Source organism: Pezoporus wallicus, unplaced genomic scaffold, assembly GCF_028554395.1.
Source record: "Pezoporus wallicus isolate ANWC-B61680 ecotype Strahan unplaced genomic scaffold, APGP_CSIRO_Pwel_v1 contig_8705, whole genome shotgun sequence".
Classification (NCBI taxonomy): domain Eukaryota; kingdom Metazoa; phylum Chordata; class Aves; order Psittaciformes; family Psittacidae; genus Pezoporus; species Pezoporus wallicus.
The window spans coordinates 2083951-2106443 of NW_026638439.1; the positions used below are offsets into that span (position 1 = coordinate 2083951).

General features: G+C 52.7%; 1 protein-coding gene across 5 annotated transcripts in view; it reads right to left on the reverse strand.

The window, feature by feature from the left end:
* The window catches only part of GTF2IRD1 (GTF2I repeat domain containing 1), a 63125-nt gene that overhangs the window by 38098 nt on the left and 2534 nt on the right, over positions 1-22493 (reverse strand). For all 5 annotated transcript variants that reach the window (XM_057410714.1, XM_057410713.1, XM_057410711.1 and 2 more), the window contains exons 2-3: positions 2845-2973; positions 709-850 (exon numbers count right to left, since the gene is read on the reverse strand). In XM_057410714.1, the coding sequence (XP_057266697.1) occupies positions 709-850; positions 2845-2967 (265 nt within the window). In that variant the 5' untranslated portion in view covers positions 2968-2973. The remainder of the gene's footprint in view (positions 1-708; positions 851-2844; positions 2974-22493) is intronic.

Sequence of the window (22493 nt, forward strand, 5' to 3'; positions counted from 1 at the left end):
CTGCAAAGCCATTCTGCCTCACCCCACACACGTGCAGTGAATAACCTGAGCAGACAGTGGCCCTGGCAGCTTGACAGCGTTGATGTTTTCACTACAGTGAGCCCTTCCCGAGCAATCTCTCCAATGGATTAAGCACCAGTATGGTTTCTGTCAACACCATGCATGTGCACTCACAGTCCCCAGCACCACCAAAGCCAGATCCCATCCCAGCTCCTGCATGGAGTAGGTAAAGCAGCGGCTGGCAAGCCAGGAATGATGCTGCTCAAGAAATGCATGTCTCCAGTCAGGAACAGGGTGCCCAGAGAAGCTGTGGCTGCCCCATCCCTGTCAGTGTTCAAGGCCAGGTTGGACACAGGGGCTTGGAGCAAGCTGCTCTAGTGGAAGGTGTCCCTGCCCATGGCAGGGGTTGGAACTGGATGAGCTTGATGGTCCCTTCCAACACAAACCATTCTAGGATTCACAGCACAGCTCCCACCTCCCCCTCAGCTCCCAGGCTGGTTTTGGGAGCCAGTAGACATGGATGTGTGCAGAGAGCTGAGTGTCAGCATCACAACACGCAGGGCTGCCATCACTTCAAACACCTCTCATCCCCACAGACAGGCAGAGCCCCAAACCACAACCCCTCTGTGCACAGTGCGAGTCCCAGCTGGCACAACTGGAGCACCAACCCCGGCGTGGGGGGGAAGCCCGCTGCTGGGGGATACTCACTGCAGAACTTGTGGAAGTCGGCCTGCAGCTCCTTGTGGGCGCTGAGGAAGACCCGTCCCTTCTCGGTGCCCACCACGAAGGCGCTCTCCTCATGGACAGCGATGCACGCCACCTCCGCGTTCAGCTTGGAGAGCGCCGAGCACTGCGGGAGGCACGGGGTCAGAGCAGCTGTGCGAGCATCCTCCCCCCCCCGTGGCATCCCTGTGCCATTTTCCAGTGGGATTTTGGTCTTCCCATCAAAAGATTCCCCCATCAAAAGCAATATTCTGGTTTGGGTCAGAATTTCACGGGTTTTATGACATCCCCTAAACACTTTACAGCTCCAGCTGAGCGGTGCTTTGCTGGAAAACAAGAACTATTTACCCATTATTTCGCTTCACTTTTTCCTATCCTAAAAGTGAATATTTTTTAGCATTTCTTTAAAAGAAAACATTCCTGTAAAAAAAAAAACAACCCAAACCCAACCAACCAACCAACAACTATTTGTATTTTTCCACCAGCTCTAATGAAACAAAGAGCACGGGAATCTTATTTCAGCTGCAGAACACTAATATGGTCAAAGTCTGGATTAGTCGAATGATTCTTCTTGTACAGTTATGCAAAACATTAAAGAGATGGAAAAGACTTCCTCCATTAATCCATTTTATGTAATGTGCACTTCCTGCTCTACATAATACACATCTATATGCATTTTTAGTATTATTTTTTATATTGTAATAGTTACACAGTGCTGGCAACCTGAGTTACATTCCCATTGCTACAGCACTGATACTATGAAGATGCCATCCCCATGTCCCTATTTAAACGGGTAAAACAGGGATGTTCCCATAAGCAGCTCTGTTAGACACACTGCCTGCCACCATGGAGGGGCTGGGGGATGCTGGTAGCCAGGAGGGAGCAGGACAGGGAGCAGAGCCCATGGACCAGCCCCACACTAAGCTATCTTCAGTGAGCTTGGCTTGTGTGGGCTTAAACTAGTCTCTATATTGGGTCATTTTACCTCCTGCTCACCTTCAAGAAGGAGGTATTGAATCACAACTCCCAAAACGGGTATTTTGAAGAAACCTCTCAAAAACCTAGCAGCAAATGGAAGTATTTTGATCAAAAAGCCCAACACTCCAAAACTAAATACAAAATCTACGGGATGTGAGATTTGGAAGCAGAACAAATCCAAACCCTAAGCCCATTTGGCGACACGCATGTGGCCTCATGGTTGGGTTAGCACACATTCAGGCATCCAGGCTTCAGTGGGCACAGGGGGACACTGGAGAAGCACTGGGATAAAGGCTGAATTTCAGGAGCAGCCCGGCCCCCTGGCCTGGGTGTAAGCACGTAACAAGGACTGCAGGATAATGTATATTCATTAAGAAGCCAAACTACGATAACACGATTTGCTGTAGGGGATGGCACGTTTATAAATCATCAAAGCTGCTTGGCGTGCATCAGCTCTGAGGAACCTGCTCCTTAGTGTGATGGTCAAAGAGAAGGAAACTAGTAATAATAGTGAGGAAAAAACCCCTACCTGCGTAGAGAAGACGCATCCAAGATAAATACATTAAACATGACTTGGCTGTAAAAAGGCAAGGCTCTTTAGCACGTTGCATTGCATTAGACATTTGTTACTACACACTCACTTTCCCTTCTTGATCACATTCACAGTTAAAAATATGATTAGCTCTGGTCCACAAGACTTAATCCAGACAGTTATCTTGTTTATGTAAGCATGGCTGACTTAGGCAAGGTTTCCACCGGGAATTCTACGTCAAAAGATATGAAAGTTATTTTCTTTGTTCTCGGAGATAAAAGCCATTGTTCTCCCGTTGTGTAAAAGCTCTTGGTAACATTGGTAAAACATCAAGGAAAAAAAAAAACCCAAGCACCCTACATTCAGTTGATACCAACATAAATATTAATGGGAAAACAATACACCTCTGAGATTAACTTGGGCTGACTTTATGATCCTTATGACTGTCAGGGTGGGAGAGGGTTTTTATTTCCTGGCTCCAGGAGCTTCCTGGGCTTTCCCAAGGGAATGGGATGAGCTCAACAGCCCTTCTGCCTCAGCCCTACTCCCAGCCAGCCCACTAAAGGGAGATGAAAGGAGGGAGGAGCACAGGGATGCCACTGGCCTCTTACCATGGAGTCTAAGGCAGACACTAAGCTGGTGATGATTTCGTCTTTCTGGGGAAAAACCATATTCCACTGGCCAGCTCTGGAGGTGCTGAAAGTCACATCTAAAGGCTTCCCTGCCAGGGCCATATTCACCTGAAAACAGAAAAACAAATGAGGAATGCATCACTGTTACTAACAGGGAGCCAAAGCTGAGCATCACCAGTGCAACCCTACTACCAGCGCATGCCATAGCATACAGTATGGGTACACAAGGGACCAAGGCTGGGACCAGCCTGAGCCCCATGTTCCCCACATCTCTTCTGCTAAAGGCAGGTACTTGCAGATGTTGCTAAGCTATAATCAAACCCTGGAGCCAACGCTGTGTGTGCCAGCAGCAGCCAGGTCATCTCTGCCCTCGGGAGCTGATGCTGCGTGTCCCATTAGTGGCCAGGTCACCCCTGCCCTCGGGACTCACCCAAGGAGATGCCACCACTGCACGGGCACACTGGACCGACTGCATGATGAGCAGGCTGTGACCATGCCAACCTGGAGGATGTGGCACTGAAGAGGACACAGAGTGCCCAAGCCTGTGCCTGAGCCCTGAGCACAGCAGAGAGCAGGGGGTGATGCATGTGTCCTCCCAAGGACACCGTGCTGGTTGTCCTAGTGCTTCCCCCACTAAACCATGGGCAAGAAGAGAGCCTGGCACCCAAAGGTGTCCTCGAAACGGGCCAAAGCCTCAGGGCGCTCTGCCTTCACCCCAAGGGAGAGTGGCAGCTCATGATGAGGGTCACCAAATCATCCCATCCTGCAGCTCCTGGGGGACTGTGTTGGTGAGAGCAGGACTGGGCAGTCCAAACGGACCCCCCACACAAGAAGGGCCTCAGCCCCAGGACATCCATCCCTCACTGCAAAACAGGGGGAAAATGCCACGTGTGCAGCAACTCCACCAGGTCTCTGTGCCCTGGTGCACACATGGTCCACAGTGACGTTGATGCTGCAGGGGAAACTGAGGCAGGGGCTCACCCTGCATAAATCACCCCACTGCCACGCTGGGGCACCCACACCTGAGAGAGCATCACCCCCTACCCAGCACCCAGCATGGTCCCTCACAGCTATCACCCCTCCATCCACAGGGCAGCATCACTCCGCCCGGCTTTAATCCTGCGAATAAAGGGTGACAAATTAGCCGGAGCCACTCGAACCGGATCATAAATCATGTGTTTGCAAGCGGATAAAAGAGGCTGGAGAATCTCTAACAAGGCCAGACGGGCAGGAGCCGGAGAATATGAATGAACCTGCCTGCACATAACCTGATTTGCGGCTCAGCCGATAACCGCGGCCGCTCGGCACTGCTGAAAACCAGGGTTAAAAGTCAACAGCAAAACCCCAAAGTCACCTTCCTGCCCCAGGTCATACCTGTGTCCAAGCAGAAGGACTCCGCACACAAAGCAGCTGCCTCATGCAACCTGGGAAATGCTGGATTTTGGTCCAAAATGACAAGTTTCCCCCGTGCCGGCCTCTCTGCAGGTGCCTGAGCACATAGAGGGTGAGGGCTGATGAATGTGTCCTCAACCCCGCAAAAGCTCACTCTTATGTGAGCATACCAAGGAGACGAGGTAGAGACAATTCCTTGTTAAACAATAAAGACTGACTTTCAGAAACGGCTCTTGGAGAGACCTCAAGGCTGGTTTTTCCTTCATCACCAGCTGATGAGAAAAGGCAAGCGGTGCTTGTGGATGGCAACGCCATAGCTGTGCGAGCACTTGTACCACACTGACAGCCACCCAAATTCCCCTGTGACACTTAACAATGCCAACAGACAACTCTTCTCCCCCAGGATGATACTGGGGGAAACGACACCCCAAACTAGGCATCAGCTTAGAAAATAAAGCAGGAAACCGAACACACAGTCCCACAGCCTGGGTGCTACCTCCCCCTGGCACAGACCCCCAGATGTCCCCACACTGATGGGGACTGATTCATAGCCACCCCGACAGGGCTCTGCCAGGCACCTCCATCATTAAGGCTTGCAGAAACACCAGGAAATGGTCTGCCCTGCCCCAGCCCTGCAGCACATGGATGGGCAGACGGATGGATGGACAAAGGACCCTTTCCTGTGCGAGCTCCTGAGCAGCTGTGTGTGCGGGGAACTCAACATCCCTTCTCTACATCGATGCTGTGTGAACAAGAGGTGCTTTGCTGCAGCAGGCAGGGAGCACTGAGGTGCCTGCAGTGCTGATACTGGCCCTGAGCTGCTTCCTGGACACTGAGCAGCCACAACACTGGGGCACCTGGGAAACACCATCAGGAAAGGGCTCATCCAGGGAGCATCACTCCCTTCTTAACCCCCAAAAGCACTCACCTGGAAAACAGCCTTTTTTGGTGCCTGTATGTATTTCTGAGTGTCCTAATTATTATTAAATATAACTGCTATGACATGGATGTTCTTACTGCCTTTTGGCCGTGTTCTTGAGAGCTCATTCCTGCCTCAGTGGGGCTGGTGGCAGCCCCTTGGAGAGCTCAAGCTGCACCAACCTGCTCGGCCAGGCTTCCCACAGGAAGCAGCACTTACTGGGAAGAGATGCTCCTCCCTTGGCTGTGAAAACCAAAGCCACGAGCCCGATCTGGCCCCAGAGGGGGAACCAAAGGCAAGCATCAGTGGGAAGTGGGGCAGGGTCCCTGCAATCCCTCCCTACCTGCTCCTTGCTCTGCAGGAGACCAGGACAAAAATAACCCCTCTCACCTGGCATTGTTTAACAAGGAAAAGGGAAAATCACTCAACAAGAAAAAAAAAAATCACAATGAAAACATGACTCAAGTCATGCACGAGGACTTTAAGGGATGGGGACACACACAATATTCCTGTAAAGCTTCTAATCATCTGCAGTCACAAAGAGCGGCGACAGCAGATTTACAAGAGGGGGTAATAAAAGGGAAGGAAAAAACTTCGCAGCAAGCACTAGGTTTATTCAAATCAAATTAAGACGTACGGCTTGAAGTTGTCTGTCTAACCAAAGTGAAAGCAATCTGTAGGAAAACTGGGGTAAACCATTCTTATAGCAGTTAGGGCCGGCAGCAGGGAGCAAGTGGGGTAAGATGGGTGAGAGCATCCTTCCCCCCTTCTCAGGGCCCCACACACCTGCCCTGCTGAACTCCCACCAAGGGGCTGATTTCACACAGCGGGTGCTCAGCCCCAGCCCCAGCCCACCTCTGCACACTGAGTCCCAATCCCAGGGGCGCAGGGTGATGCAGGGACTGCCACACCACTGTCGTGGGGCCAAAGCAAACATTTGCAGATTGGTTTTATTGTCTTGATATTAAAACAGGTTATAAAATCATTATTTCATTTTATTATTACTTATTTCTACCCCCCCCCCCCCAGATGAGGCCTGCAGGGGACAGGGGTGCTGGCACAGGATGCCATCGTCTCTCAGCTCTTACAACACCTCACTATAATCCTGGGAAAGATCAGAAATTCAGCCCTGGGGGAGTTTCACTCATGAATCACCTGTGCTTTAGCAAAGGAAACAACAGGCACATGGAGAGGCTCCTGAACCCCTGCAGACATGGCAGCATCATCCCCAACCCTGTACCCACAGCAAGAGCATTGCCTCTGCATCACCCTGACGCTGCTGCTGGGCAGCACTTCTCCCCAAAATTAACATCTTTCAGCCCGATGACAACTCCCAAAGGAAATGTCCAAGCAGAAAACTGTTATTAATTCCTTCAAATTACAAACAGGTTCAATTAAGAGAAATTGAGATGAATTTCTGTGAGCCAGCAGCTCGCACAGTGCGGTGTCGGCATTGCCCGCCAGGCTGGGGGTTGGTTCATGGCAAAGATGGGTGCTGTAAGCTCCTGGTGCTGACTTAAGGATGGGGCAGCTTTTGTCCCTCTTCTTCTTCTTCATCTTTTCAAGCCTTACAGTGATTTCCAGCCCCATGCCACAACCAGAAGCAACTTATTCATTAAGCCAAGCTGGTGTTTCCACACTACCATGGCAATGCTTGAAGAAGGACCTTCACTGCTGTCTTATCATAGAATGGTTTGTGTTGGAAGGGACCTTAACGCTCGTCCAGACCCAACCCCCTGCCGTGGGCAGGGATGTCTTCCACTAGAGCAGGTTGCTCCGAGCCCTATCCAACCTGTCCACCTCTTTTCTTGGAATTACCGAGGGCAAAACCCAGTGCAGAGTGGGAGATGCTGTGAGATGGAAACAGCCACGTGCCCAGGAGGGACCAAGGACATCCTGCATCTGCTTCTTGTTACACTGACTGCCGCCAATACTGTTTTCTACCAATATCTGGTTTACACCAATTTGGTTTTTCCCTGCAGGTGTACTGTATCTTAAAGATGTAACCCTCCCAATATAGATCACGTGAAGCATCTCCTATAACAAGGACCTGGCGAGGACATCAGACCACTCAAAACCACTACAAGACAAAGCATCCACGGCTCGTGCCCCAACCCAAAACCATGAGTGCCCAGTGGGTGCAACAGCTCATCCCTTCAATCACCAACTACATCCAAGGGGGACAAACTGGAGCACACCATCACTGAGATGTGACTGCAGCAAGGGAGAGGCCAAAAGCAGGGGAGCAGCACAGAGAACCCCAAACAGATGCTACCACTGGTGCCTTCTTGCTCTAAGGACATCGCAGCATCACTGCTGGGACGTCTATAAAGCTTCCAACCACGTGGGCTGGCTCCCAGCTTAGGGAGCTGAACAGGAATTTAAGTCAATGAGAGCTTTGACTGTTCAGCACATTGGGGAGAAAAAAAGAAGGAAAAGAAGAAGAAAACGACCATAGTGCTGGTGCTGCAGCTCCACACAGGAGTAGCTGGAAATTATCCTCCCATTCATTTTTCCAGGAAAACTCTGCCTGTTACTTCAGTAGTGCTGGTGAAGCCAAGTGAGCCAGCCCCAATTCCAGCAAAATAGTAATGTATGTATATACATATCAATATACACAGAGTGTAGATTATATATATTATACTAAAGGTACAATTGAGATGGATTATGGGCCATTTATCATCCTGGGAAGAGGTGGCACAGCCTGGGAGTACATTAGAGCATGGGAAAGCACTGCTGGGTGTGGGAAAACTCTGGAAGGTGGTATTTAGGCTTCTTGACCACCCAAAATGCTCGATGAGCATTGTTGGGTGCCACATTCAGCTGCCTACATTTTCCCAGGACCACTGGGAAGGCACCCCCAGCATGTGAACAGAATGATGACCTGCAGATAATGATGAGACAGCAGTGATTTCAGCTGGAATAACCTTTACTCCAGCAGGGCACCTTTAAAGGGGATTTTTAACAATTATACCAGCCCTGGAGACACTGAAGAAATTAGCCCTGTTTATCATTAAACATCCATCAGGAGTTGTCTTGATAGGAGGCAGAGGGACAAAATGAGTCCCTCGCTAGAGCGGGGATAGCATCCCCCCCTCCAAGTGAGGGGCCCACTCCCTGTGTCCCCATTGGGGACACTGCTTTGGGGCAGGGCCCACACTAAGGGTTCTCTCACCAATGAGACAGTGACAGAGACTTGGAAGGTATTTATCTGTCCCTTTCCATCTCGAGGACTTTTGAGGTCAGGGAGTTTTTAGCAGCAAGGTGCCCAGTGAGCTGGAGCCACTTGAACAAAAAGCCCTGGAAACCACATAAACCACAGTGGGGCGAAAGCCAGGCATAGGGACCAGGCTTGAGTTTCAACTTGTGGTTTTCTTCTAATCACTTAAGCAAACACCTGTATCAGCAGAGGCAGTGGATGCCACTGAAGCCATCTCAGGCTTCAAAGCACCCCAGCACAGCCTGCCAAATAACCGGTGTTTGTGTTTTGGCCACAGCGCTGGAGATCCCTGCTCCATGCAGGCAACTTGCTCCCAGCATGATGGCTTTAACCTGACCATGATGCCTGGCTAAACTCTAATCTCTTTTGCCTACTCCAGCATCAGCCTCTGGACCCTGTGCCTGCATCATTTCCAGCCAAGCTGGCATGGGCTGAAGCCATACAACTCGTGCAGGGGCTTCACTAATGATGCTTCACTAGCAGTGACCTGCACGGTTGGCACTGATGCCAGTGGTTCAGCAAATCACCCAGAAAATGCCCAGAAATACCTTCAAATGTCTAAACGTGTCCAAAAGCCCCCAAATACCTAATCCCTGCCCCACGTGTAGGTGCCCCCACAGCACAACCTTCCCAGGGCAGGTATGGGGCTCTGGGTTTTGGGGGACCGCTGCACCCGCTGCACAAAAGCATCTGCTGAGGACACAGCTGCGTCCTCCAGAAGTGGGTGCTGGTGCACCCCCAGCCCCATAACCTGATCCAAACGCTGTCCCACAACCACTGCCACATCTCCCCCCACATCTACAGATTCCCTATTTTTTGGTTTCTGCTACTTTTTAAGCCAATGCTTTTCTGCAGAAGTCTGACAGCAACAGAGCCAGGGGCAAACAGCCTCCATCACAGTCCAAGCCACCCACTCGCTCATGCCCACATCCCCACTGTGCCAGCTCCCCAACACCCTGCATTTCCCCCCTACTCCTTCCAGCTGGGTAGTCCCAGGCAGCACCAGCTCCCATCACCGGACACCTCCTCCCGTTTTATTTTACCAACAGAACCCAGGGCACCTGCTGGAAAAGCTCCTCACGTACACGCCGGCACCACCACATCCACCGGCATCGCCGCCTCAGCTCCACATTCCTGGATAATCCGGCGCCTGCCACGGTTTAGTCCCACTTATAAAAGAAGCAAAGAGCAAACCAGGGGCTCCCGTGGGGGGAATGTGTCCATCACAGGACTTTCTCTTCCCCCCCTCCCTCAATCAGTGCGTTGCATTCTGTTGCTGCCTTGATTTTAAGCCTGGCCTAAACGCACACACAAATATAATACAGTAAAGTTATAGCAGGCTTCTGTCTAGTGCAGAGAGACAGAGCAGGAGCAAGCGCCCTTCAGAAGCTGCATCTCATCTCCCCCAGGATAAACACTTTCATGTCACGGTGGCTGCTGGGGGGGGATCGCAGCTCGCGCAGCGTTCAGCTCCAGACAAGTTTGCACGCCGCAATCTCACAGCAGGCAGGCGCAGAAGCTCTTGCTTCCAGCAACTGCCTCTTCATTTATTAAAGAAATTACAGAAAAGGGGGCGAAAAGAAAAAGGTAAGTGTTGAGCAGGGTGTTCCCACCATTGCAGGGGAGGATGCTGTGAGCACTGTGCATAGGGAGAGGATGCGGATGAGCCGCATCCTCCCCCCCCGGCAGCACCGCATGGATGGCTGGGGGCAGTGAGGATGGAGGTGACCAAAGTCACCCAGGCATGGGATCCTGCATGCCATCCCCAGCAGGATGCCCAGCCCCAAAACCCAGCCAGCAGTGGGGTGCTCAGCACCCCATCCTGCACAGCATGGACAGAACCCAGGGCTTTGCAGTTCCTAGAAGGAGAGGTGGGCAGGGAGGGCACGGATCCGGCATCCCATGCGCCAGGGCTCCGGTTGCACTTCTCAGAAGCGGGCAGCCAGGGGAAGCCAAAATTAGCAGACAACTAATTCTGTCCCCCGGTACATCCCCTGCCCCTGCACTGCCGTGACTGCTGCTGATTGCAAGAAGATGCCGGCAATCCCTTGCCTGGAGGAAAAACAAGATGAAATGAGCTGCAGGATGACCTGCAAGGCAGGTCTTGGGGTTGCACTGACCTCGATCCCCAGCCCTGCGTCCCCTCTATCGACACTCGGGTCCAATTCTGCACACCCAAACGGGTGCTGGGTGGGGGAAGGAAGGGAGATTCGGTTTCCAGCCTTGGGTTCGGTGGCGCGTAGCTAACGCCGGGGTTATTTAAAGCCCGAGTTTTAGCAGCGTTCAGCTCCTGGTTGCGTGATCAGGATAAAAAATCGCAATCCTAATTCCTGGCCCCCCGGTGCCTATGGCAACTGGTATCCGTCTCCTTGGAAACTAATCTCGTGGTATTTGAACAATGTACCAAGGGCCTTTAATCTCCCAAACACTGTAAATCTTTATTCTAGCCTGCTCTCCTCCTACCCCAAGAGCCAACATAAAAAGCCTGTTGTTTTCCACCGAGTCACCGAGAGCCCAACTTGGATTTTACATCATACAGCACATGCTGTTTTCCCTTTTTTTTTTCTCCTTCCTATCACCACCACCCACCCCCCCCCCAAATTATGGAAAAATCCCATGTGCACAATGCCTGCAGGTGCTGCAGCACTGGCCCCATATTCCAGTATGAGGGTTACTTTCTCCATGCCCCCTCCTGGCTGTCACCTCAGCTGGCATCCCACCATGTCTGTCTAACTGGGCACTGCTCTAGGTAATAATAACAACAATAATCTATTTTTAATAATAATCGTTATTATTTCTGAATTATCTAGCAAAAAACATCTCCAAACTGCAAATACACTGAGACACAGCACCCCGGCTGGGGGCAATGGGGGCTCAGCAGAGGATGATCCACCCTGAAGCAGATGTCGGTGAGCACCTCGTCTTGCTCCTCCACACTCAACCCCAATGCTTTTGTTGCAAAGCTTCTGTTGATGGCACCAACCTCCCCAAGCAACCAGGCTGGGCTATGGTGGCCCCATCCACGTTCCCTCCCTGCTGACACCAGCCAACAGCCACCACTGCTCATCACCCACTTTCTGCTCTGCCAGGTAATTACCTCTGCGTAAGGAGGTCTCTGATAGAGCCACCACCTAATCTCATTACATTTTAATTTCATCTCTAATATTTCTCTCTGGCTACTGGTGTCTCAGTATCAACTATTCCCCGTGTTACAGGATGGGCTATTTGCTAATCCCAGGCCTGGCTCCCTGCCACACAAACTCACTCCATACAAAAGTAAAATAGCTTTCTATGGGGATGAAAGGAGGCTCGGAGACAGGAGCATTCTGTGCCCTGAACTCCCCCTCCTGTCTGCACCCGTCTCCCTTATTTTATTTTATGGGATGAGTCGGAAAGGCAAGAGCATGTCCTGGGTTGCCTGGTGCTTGCCCTCTGCTCTAGCCCCATAGTGGGAAGCATGTGTGCCAAGAGCCAGTGTCCCTGCACCTTGTCACATGCAACCTCAATGGAATTGGGCATCCCACATGGACAGGTGACTCGCCACCAGCAACGGAGGAGTCATCGGTACAGCTGAGCATGCACCCACCCTGGTGTGACCCATCCAGGGAGCCAGGCAGTGCCGCTGGGGAGGAGGGAGGCTGCCGGGCTGCCCATTTCCTTCCCGTGCAGCCTCTGGCAGCAGCATCATCCCCAAAACCTGCTGTTCCTCATGCAAACCCCGCCATTACCTCGGTGCTATCAGGGCTCGGCATCACTGCGGCTGCCAGACACAAACAGCCCCGGGTGCTGTGGGGCCCCCACCCAGCCAGGCAGAGGCATCACCCTCCCTGGAGCCGACATGCCAGGAGCCACCACGTCCGGCCAAGGATGGCTCTGGCATCCCTGGGCCATGGCATCACCATGGGGCTGCAGTGCCAGGTCCTTCCATGCTGCTCCTGTATCCCATGAGCAGCAGCAGTCCCCTGCCCATGGTAGAGCCATGCACCTCCAGCCAAGCTGTCCCCACCAGTGTGACCATCCCTACAGCCCTCACGGGGAGATTCACCGGTGTCTAATATAGCTTGGGTGCTCATCACACGATTTCCCCTTCTCTGTATTCACACAGGCTCAGTCTTTCAGTGCTGTGCCCTGAGCACCACGAGCCCTGCACTGAGTGGCAAACAGCCAGCAGGCAAAGGACAGGCAGACAGACGGATGGGGACAAGCCCACACCCAGAGACAGTGATTACACACCCACAGGTCCCAAATTGCTGATTCCTCAGGGATGCTTCTGCTCCTCTGGCCTGCAGGGAGCTGCCCATGTGCATCGGTGCCTTCCCCTGGTAAGGGCAATGCAGCATCCCAGCGGGGTCCCTGGTGGTGCTGGGTGCAGCCTCAGACCGCAGCAGGATTTGGGGTGCGGTGGGGTGGGGAAGGCGGCAGGCATGGGTGGAGGTGGTGGGAGCAGCTCTGATAGCTGGCGATTTGAGCCGTGACTCAAAGGGGCCAGGCTGGCCCCGGGGGAGCCCTGTGAGCACTGCCCTGGGCTGGCCCTAAAGCACAGCCAGGTCTTCTCCCACTTCTCCCACATGTTTCCACTCAGTCACTCCAGGACAAGGTGACCTGGCTGCTGCCACCTCCTCCCTCCCGGGAAATGACAGCACTCGGGCTCTGACACAATGGCCTGGCCCAGCATCTCCCTTCCCCTGACGCATTGACCCCCCAAAGCACACGAGCCCCTTCATTCCCAGGGGAAAACTGGCCCGGGATCAGCCCCGGTCCCTATAACCTTAGAGGAACACCAGTCCCTCTGCACTCTCGCCGGTAGACCAGTTCAACTCACCCATCCTGCAGCCAGCCAGCCCTGCCCTCTGGTCTCACCCAGCCCATCTCGGGGTGGTTTAGCAAGGGAAATCAGTCAGCAGAGGTGTCCCCAGCACCAGCAAGAAGGACACCGAGCCCCGAGTCCCCACGGTGCCAGCACTGCCGTGGCCGCAGCGCAGAGGAACGGGGCCGGGGGAGCCCGAGGTCTCACAGAAACACATGTTTCCCCCTGCTAAATTCCAGCTTAATTCTCATTTCCATTGTGTTATGAAACCCATTATCTATTGAAACTAAGTCAACAGTTGTTTGCATTTACGTGTAAACACAGTGAATATTAGGAACGGGGCCAGCATTATATTTGCATAGGAAATGCTGCCTGCGCTGCCCTCTCTCCCTGGCTCTTCTCCATCTCTGCAGTTAAATACACAGGGATGCAGGGAGATGGTGAAACCCAAAACCAGAGCAGCCCGAGAAGCACAAAAAAAAAACCCTTGTTTTTCCCTCTCTATTTTTGTGCAGCACTAGAAAAAACATCCCTTTAAACCCACATAACGCTCCGACACGCACACCCCTTCATCTCAGGCCCAAACCGAAACTGCTTCAAATTCCCAATGATACGCATATCTTATCAGGCCTGCTTTGCATAGCACATAAATATTTATTTGCTTTTAATCCTGCAAAGCAAACCTGCCTCGTGGCACATTTCCCTTAATCGGCAGCTCTGGTGCCCGATGAAGCACCAAGAGGTGTCCCAAATTCAGAGCCTGCTTTAGGTGTGAGGGCAGGGAAATAAGTACCCAACATGCAGGAGTTGCTGCCTCTTCGGGTAGCCAAAGCAGGTCTGGGGTGCCAAGGTGGCTGTAAGGCACCCCAGTTCCTTGCCACTGGGGGAAAGCCTGGCTCAGCACCCATAAATACCAGAACATGTTCTGTTTTGGGTGTGCAAGATGGCTTGATGGCACCCGGGACAGTGACGCTTCTAGGAGAGGTGATACCAGGGGTATCACAAAAAGAGCTTTTAGGGGCTGAGCAAAGGGAGAGCACTTTGTCACGGGGAAGGCAATGAGCACACAGCTTATCTTTTGGGCTCACAGCTTACTTTTTGCACGTGGGATCACTGGGTTGAAAAACAGAACCCTCCAATGTGGTCATCCAAGAAACGGGAAATGAGGGGCTGCACCGCTGGGGACCAGCTCAGGCTCTCCATCACCTCAATTCAGGATACCACCAAGCAGACCCATACCCCAAACACTGCCAAGACGCTCAGACACCACAAAACTCAAACACCAAATCACCCCAACACTAAAAAGCCCCCTCATTACCTCTTGCTTCAGCCAGAAGGATGGGAAGCAGCGCGCTCACCCGCATCCGTCCCTGCTCCGCGGCAATCAAAGCATTCACATCGGGACCCACAGAGCCCGAGACTGTGAGTTAATCTCTTAATCAGTTCCCTAACTGGGTGGCAAGCAAGGGTGCTGAGCCCAGGAGAGCTGGTGAGCTCTGGGTATGGCTCTTCATGCCGCACGCAGCCACTGAGTGAGTAAACACAGAGCTACTTTATAGTGGGCAGGTAAATATTTAAATAGGCAGGTTTATTTCAGCCACCCTGCCTTGTCCTCTGCGAAGCTGCTGACCTGGATGGCGCCCAAAAACCTCATTAAAAGCAAAATGCTGGTTTTCCCCAAGATGGGAGGAAGTGCCTGAACATCTGCCTGAGGCTGGTGATCTGGGACCAGGAGGAGAAACCACCCCAGCCATGCTACAAGAGGCTTTCCCTGGGTGCTGAGTGTGATCTCACATCTCTCTGGCATCTTTAAGGAGCGCTCCTCACAGCCCGACACCACGACCTGTTGTCTCCAAGGAGAGGTACTGCTCCATCCCTATGGATGCCTCCCCCCGCCGCTGTGCTCATCACCTTGCTGCTGGGGACATGAAGGACCCCAGAGAGGCAGCCTGGCTCTCCCCAGAATCCTTCCAGCTACTCAAACTACCAAGGGCACTAAAGAGAGACTCCAGCAGAAAGCAAAATCAATATGAGAAGGAAGGTTCTGGGCTTAAATGCCTTTTGTAGCATCGCTGGTGAAAAGCAGGTTAGCGAAGGAGGGGAGAGAAAGGACATAAAACCTCTCAGCACACGGGCTTAAGAACAACAACATTTGCTGTAAGGTTTTCCATAGACATCACTGATGGTTTCTAGGCAGGAAAACTGGGGGACTCAGCCTGGCATCCCCCAAGCCTGACCTAACCAAAAGCAAAGAGTTATGGGGAGGTGGAAGAAGAGGGGTACCCCAGCACCACATCCTGGCCCTCACCCAGGCGATGCCAGCATGGAACCCAGCTGCTGCCATTGTGCTTTTGGGGGGGTTGGAGCCACAACGAGAGAGTAACCAGGGGAAACTGGGTACATGCCATGGCAAAGCCCATCTCCTGGTCCCGGTATGGATGAGAACCCTGTAACATGGGAAAGACAGCATTTCAGAGCATCCTCAGCAGAGAGAACTCCATGTTATCTTCCATTATCAGGTTTGAAATAATAAAGGATGCCCCCATGCTCTAGTGCAATGATGGCAATCCGGCATGAGCCCAGCCATTAAAATAGCCCTTTCCAGGAGCACCCACAAGCACCCATGGGACACCCACTCTCTGCTCCATCCATCAGCATCACCACACCAGGACCACAGTGCGCCAAAAGGTCAGTGAGTGTGGAAATATGCATCTTACATGAAGAAAACGTAAAATAAACCAAGTAGAAGGCAAAAGAAACATTCAACGACACCTATGCTGCTAGGGGAGACAGAAATAAATCAGTAATGAAGCCACAGCCCAAGCAGCCTATTTTCAAAGAGGACTTAAAGACGATGGGGTTTGTGCACTAGAGGTGTGGAGGGGAGGAAAGCATCGCCCTCGCCACTGCTAAAGCAGAGGAAACTTTTGCATCGCTGTGGCGGCGCTGGAGCTGGCTTTTATCATGGAGAGCCTCACGCACGGGCAGCGACAGGGCTGGATTTCTGCAGGTGTAATTCCCACGGAGATAAAGACCTTGTTTTTCAACACACGGCAGCATCGCACATAAATTACAACAGCAAACATGGGGAAACAAAGAGGTTTTCAAGAGAGCTCATAATCCTCCAAGGGGCAGCTTGGGGAAAGCCGGCGGGCGGCTATGGGAAGACAACATAGGAGAGATGTGGGGCTGATCTCATTCCTTCCCGCTCCCTGTAAGGGAATAACCCACCTGAACCGTAAGTATTTGAGAGGCCCAGGATGCTGAGATGCCCCACTGCTGCCTGCTCTTCCCTGCAGGGATTCAGCAAGGAGCCATGGGAAGGGCACGGATGCTGCATCCATCCTGGAGCTAGGTCTTTGCTCTGGCAGCTAGCACGGGGAGGGCTGCGGTTGCATCGCACCAGGTCACTGCTCTCTCAGGTCATGCTCACCTCTCTCATATGTCTTTTCTTCTCCCCTCTCTTTTAAAATAAGATACATAAATACACCCTGACACTAACTCTAACAGTTTTAATAAATGTTTAATGTTAAAGGTTGCTGCTGCCCGCTCTCACCGCAGATCTGTTTAACAGCACAGGGGCTGCTCAGTTTGAGCCATGCTTGACTGGGGTTCCAGCATTCAGGATGCTCCTCTCCTCAGCTGGGCATCTCCCAAGGATGCTACTGGGCAGTGGTAGCAGGGGGACAGCCTGTGCCAGAAACCTGCAGCAAACCCCAACTAACCCCCTGCTATCAATGCAAGCTCCCAGCACAGTTTCATCTGGGTATTTGCATTCTGGGGGGACAAAAACACCAAGCTCCCAGGGTAAATGGCTGTAATCTGACTTCAGGGGGTTCGAGGTATTTTCCCCAGAAGGATGAGATGAAATTACAGCCTGGTGATGCTCCTAAAGGGTGCAGAACAATTAATTTTCAGTGATACTCCTCTAATGAAGCTAATTTATAACCTTGTCAGAAGGCGCACGCAGACTTGGGGCACCAGCACGGCTCCCTTCTCCCTGCCTGCTTTTCCCAGGATGAAAACCTCCAACCCAAACCCCAACCAGGATGTTTATTTAAGGCCCAAAACCCCAAAGGCACTTTAAACAAGCAGAGTTCCTCACATATTTTGCCGACCAAGCGCGAACATTCCTGACAGTGATTGCAAAAGGGCTTCCAGCACCCACGGGGATGTGGGGGGGTCCCCGCTGACACTGGGACAGGGTCATCCCACTGCTTGGGTGAGAGCAAGGGTGATGCTGTGGGACACAGGGACCTGTGGGCATCTTGGGGTGTCCTTACAGACCAGAGCATCCACACACATCAGGGTCTCCATGGCTGATGGAGTGACACAGTTGTTGGGCGACTTCCCAATGATCCTACCACCATGCCAATAGCCCTACTGCATTCCCATGGGAATAAATCCTGGAAGGGGTCAACAGCTCATCCCTCTTAAAAAGGGAGGAAACTGGCTGGTTAAAAGGGAGGAAACCATAAGGAAAAGTCCTTTCTCCCTCCGGACCAACAACCCATGTTCCTCCCAGGCCATGCAGGACCCAGGGTGGATACTGACGAGAAGGATCAGGGAGAAGCGCTGCAGCAGCTCCCCCTGCTCCACCAGCACCACGCAGAAGCATTTCAGCAGATGGTGGATCGTAACATCACATTTACCTAACGAGATTGCTTTATTGTAGCCCTCCAACAAGAAAGGGAGAAGATCTAAAGGTGGCAACTCCTGGGCTTTGACAACCAGGTGCCATATATATATATATATTTTAAATCAATCTATAAACCACAGTTTCAGAGGTCACGTTAATACACTGATTTTTTCCCCCTATACTAAACCAGATGTGACTCATCTGCAACAAAGATGTACAAATCAATGCTTCAAATCTTCTAAGTGACAGGGAGCAGAGCTGTAGTAGCAATCTGGGTGATGCCAGAGGTGCACAGGGCTCAAACCCCAATCTACCCATCCAGGATAGAGACAGCATTCCTCCACACAAGGACTGTCATTCACTGCACGCACAGCACATGGGGTCTCAGCCTTCTAAATACTAATGCAATACAAATAATAAAGATAATTCCCACGTATTTAATCACTACCAGAGCGCTGTGTAGAAATGACAATCAGGCCCCTACTAATTAGGGAGGTGTAATCCTGCCTTTCCTACAGGTTTTCCCATCCCCGTCTCTTAACCTGCAATGACAAACAGAAAACTGACCTGATGGGGAAGGGTGCGACTTTGACAGGAGCCTCAAGTAGGTCCCAAAGCCCAACTGCAGGAGGCACAGCCCCATCACACCAGTACTAGGGGAGCTATGCCAAAATACCCATTCCACAGAGCTCAGCACTGGTCCTGCCCTGAATGCAAACCACCCTTTAAGGTCCGTTTTGGGAAGCTCCAAGCAGCAGCATCCACCCTACTCTTGCCACACATGTTCCTCTGCCCTCTGGGGTCTCTACTCTGAGCAGGGTAGGGACCAGCACCGCTGGTGCTCATCTCAAGCTTCATCCTAAACCTTTCAGCTCTTCCCATTGGCAGCATCTGCCTCACCAGCCTGCCCCGGTGCAGTCACCGATGCGACGTGCCACACGTGCTCCCTGGCACCCAGTCCTTAGAGAAAGGCCGGGCTTAGTTTCAGGCACGAGGATTGCTGCTAATTAGAAGCAGGGTTGGGTTTGACCCTTTCATTTGTGTCTGTTGGCACAGGAGAGCTCTGCCCATCTCCAGGCAGCCACCTCCATCCTCAGAGTGACAGCCGGAGCCGTCCCTACTGCCCCAGGGCCAACTTTTGATGCCATGAGGCTGGAATTCCAGATGAGCAACCTGGTGGCCAGCGTCCCAAGGCAAGGTCACCTCATGCAAGCATTAAGGAGTGTCTGGTTTCTCAGGCAGGAGACATGTCCATGCAGAAGCAGCTGGAGGTAAAGATGTGAGCTCTGCTGAAACCTGGGCATGGAAATGGGCCCATCCCTGCATACCATCTTTTAAGGATGGGTGAAGCATCTTCTCGCACAGCAACTGCATAAAACCAAGGAGATCTTCACCCACTGTGATGGTTTCATCTCCCCAGTGTTACCTTGCTCTGGAGGACTCCCTCTCCACTCATCACTTTTTCCTAAGCCACACTGACTACCTCTGTGTTCTTCCACCTGGCAGTTACCAAAGGGAAAGCTCTGAGAGTTCTTCCCCTCCTACTTTTAGTGAGGGAGAAGGAAGCCAAGTGCTCCTCAAGGGCCTCACCACTGGCACAATCTGTGTCTGGGATCCCACGTATCCATCCCCTGCCTCACCCAGGGATAGGGCTTAGCCCCAGCCTCTCCACCAAACGCCTCCTCTCATGTAACGGGATTTTTCAGCCCACTTCAGACCCCATAAAGCTGCTGGTCATCAGGGCCTGGGCACCATGCGTTTCTGAAGCATGCATACTATAAAATGGTTTGTGTTGGAAAGGATCTTAAAGCTCATCCAGGTCCAACCCCCTGCCACAGGCAGCGACATCTTCCACTAAAGCAGGTTGCTCCAAGCCCCGTCCAACCTGGCCTTCAACACTTTCATCAACCCACTACACAGGGAGGTTTCTCCTCTAGGAACATCCCAGCTAAGCAGGACGCACAACCCCCTGCAGCGACAAATCACACAGCACCAAAACATGCAAGAAATGCTCCAAAAGATAACAAAGGTTCCAAAACATCCTGCCCATGTTTTCCTCATGGACATCTCCAGAGGGATAAATGCTTCAAAGCACGCTCCGAGCTCCCCAGCTGTACTCAGCCCACGGGGCTCAGGAGGTCTGTGGTGCCACAGAAGATGAAGACAGACACCTCATCCCTCACGCAAGAGGTGGAGATCAGCTCTGAGGGGGATGACATCCATGCAAGACAGATGCAGCAGCACAGTAATGATCCTCAGTGGTTCCCTGCTCATCCCATTGAGCTTAATTCTCTTCCTAAACCAGCCAGACCCACACGGAGCAAAGACAAGGCAACAAGAAGCCGGAGAATTCAAACAGAAGCAGTTTGCGTGCAGGAATGTAAATCCCACATCGGCACAGCCTGCTTGAGGAGGGAATTCTGCACCAAGTGCTTTTCTTCACAGCATCCTCCCCATGGGACAGCCTCGCCGAAACTGCAGGGAAGTCCCTCGGAAATCACCACCAAAGTGTTTGTAAGGTGGCATTTGACAGCAGCTCCCAGATCAGGATGGGGCACAGGGGTATTCCCACAAAAGCGATACCCCAGCTGCTTCAAGGGATTAGAGTCATAGAACCACAGACTCCTTTGGGTTGTATCATCCAGCTCCAACCCCTGCCATGGGCAGGGACACCTCACACAAGACCAGGTCACCCTAGGCTCTGTCCAACCTGGCCTTGAGCACTGCCAGGGCTTGGACCAACCACCAAAGTGGAAGGATGAGCTTTAAGGTCCCTTCCAACCCAACCCAGTCTGCGATGCTGTGATTTCTCTGCAGCAGCCCCCATCCCAGCTCCAGCACCACAGGGTCACCACACAGCGGGGCTCAGCACCCACCCAGATTCACTTGGGCTCAAAGCACATTCAACCAGTGGGGCTGCACTATGCATTGAGATGCCAATTAAGAAACACCCCCAAGCCCCCAACCCATGAAGCCCACCTAGACCCCAGGCACCACCCAGCCCTGAGCCTCCTGCAGCTTCTGACCAGGCAAAGGGTTCCTGAGCTCTTTTCAAAGGCAGCGCTTCAAGAGATTTAAATTAAACGTGTCCTGTGAAGGGACAGCCTGCAAGGTCCTGGGAAACCTTGCTCCAGCCTGCAGAGACCCACCGTGTCCCCAGCAAACCTCCAGCCATTGCTGCTCTCTGCCCCCAGCCCTGCTGCTTGGGCACAGCATCCCGACGGACACCAGAGTCCCTTCCCTGCAGCTTCCAGCTGGGCTCTTCCCAATAAATGAATCAATAAACACATTTTCAGCTCCTGGTTGGATATCTCCATCCTTAGAAGGGGCTCCCAGTAGGTACTTTCCTCTCCTCTTTGCCCTCAAGAGGGAGGCTACTGGTGTGGCAAACCCACCCCACGTGCCTTCAGCATCTGCTCCCCACAAAGCCCCAGAGGAGGTTTCTCATTGCCACCGAGGTGCAACGCATGTAAAATGTGGCCAGAGACCAAGTGAAGAGCAGAGGCACCAACAGAGCCGCTCATTCATCCCCTTCCCCAAACTGCTACCCACCAAATATGCCCAAGCCCAGCCACACTGGGAGCTGCAGTCCCCATCCTGCTTCTTCTTCCATGATGAGCTACCACCACAACCACCCGCATCAGGCATCTGCGGATGAATCCTGGCGGCACAAGGAACAACCGCATCCATCACCCATCAGGCAGGGCTGGGAACATGCCCGGCAGCCATGCCAGGGGTCAGCCCCGTGGCAGGCAACCAGCTGGGGACAAGCCTGGCCATGACTGGAGTCCCTCCGCATTCCTCCAGCCTGGTTGCCAGGGTGCAGCCGCCAGAATTCCCAAAGGAAGTACGGGGCATTGATAATTGCCAAAAAAAATCTGAGCTATTTCCTGCGGGAGCAGCAGATGGGAATCCCCCATTGGCTCCAGCAGCAAGAGGTCGCTGTTTTGGGCTGGGATTTTGGGGGTTGGGGTTTTGCTGTTCTTTCCTCCTTCCCTGAAGCTGAGCATCGCTCAGGTCATGATTCCAGGTGGGACAGACAGACCTGTCCCCTCTGTGCTGGCTGCAAAGTCCACCCTCCTTCCTTGTCACCTCCTTCCCCACACAAGGTCCCACTGAATGTGCGGAGGGCACCGCATCTCCTGCCCGGGCTCGTAGGGCAGGTTGTTAAATACATCCCTGAGGAGGCTCCTTCCCTCCCCTCCCAGCTTCTCATTAGCAAACCCAAACGAACACCGACCCGTCCTGCATCGACACGTGAAAGCCCTCCAGGAGGGACAGCAGGAGGTGGTGGTGACCACCAGCGCGTATCCCCTTCATCACCCCCTGCAGCCACCCCATAAGAGCAGCTGCCTGACCCCTTCCCTGCCCACATCCAGCGGTTTCACATCCCAAAACCATGCCCTTGAGAGGCAACACCAGCTCGGACAGCAGCAGTGCAGGGGAAAAACAGCAGCCCAGCCCCAAAGCAGGTGCCCTGTCCCCAGCAGGTACAGGGACCCCAGCTCTGTGGGGCAAAGACAACAGTGGGGGGCCCATGGGTGACCACAGTCGCGCTGTGCTGCAGCAGCTCAGATGTGACCCCGATACCTGACCAGCTGCTCAGTATCACCCCAATGGCGGCAGGGACCCACAGCAGAGGAGCCATTGG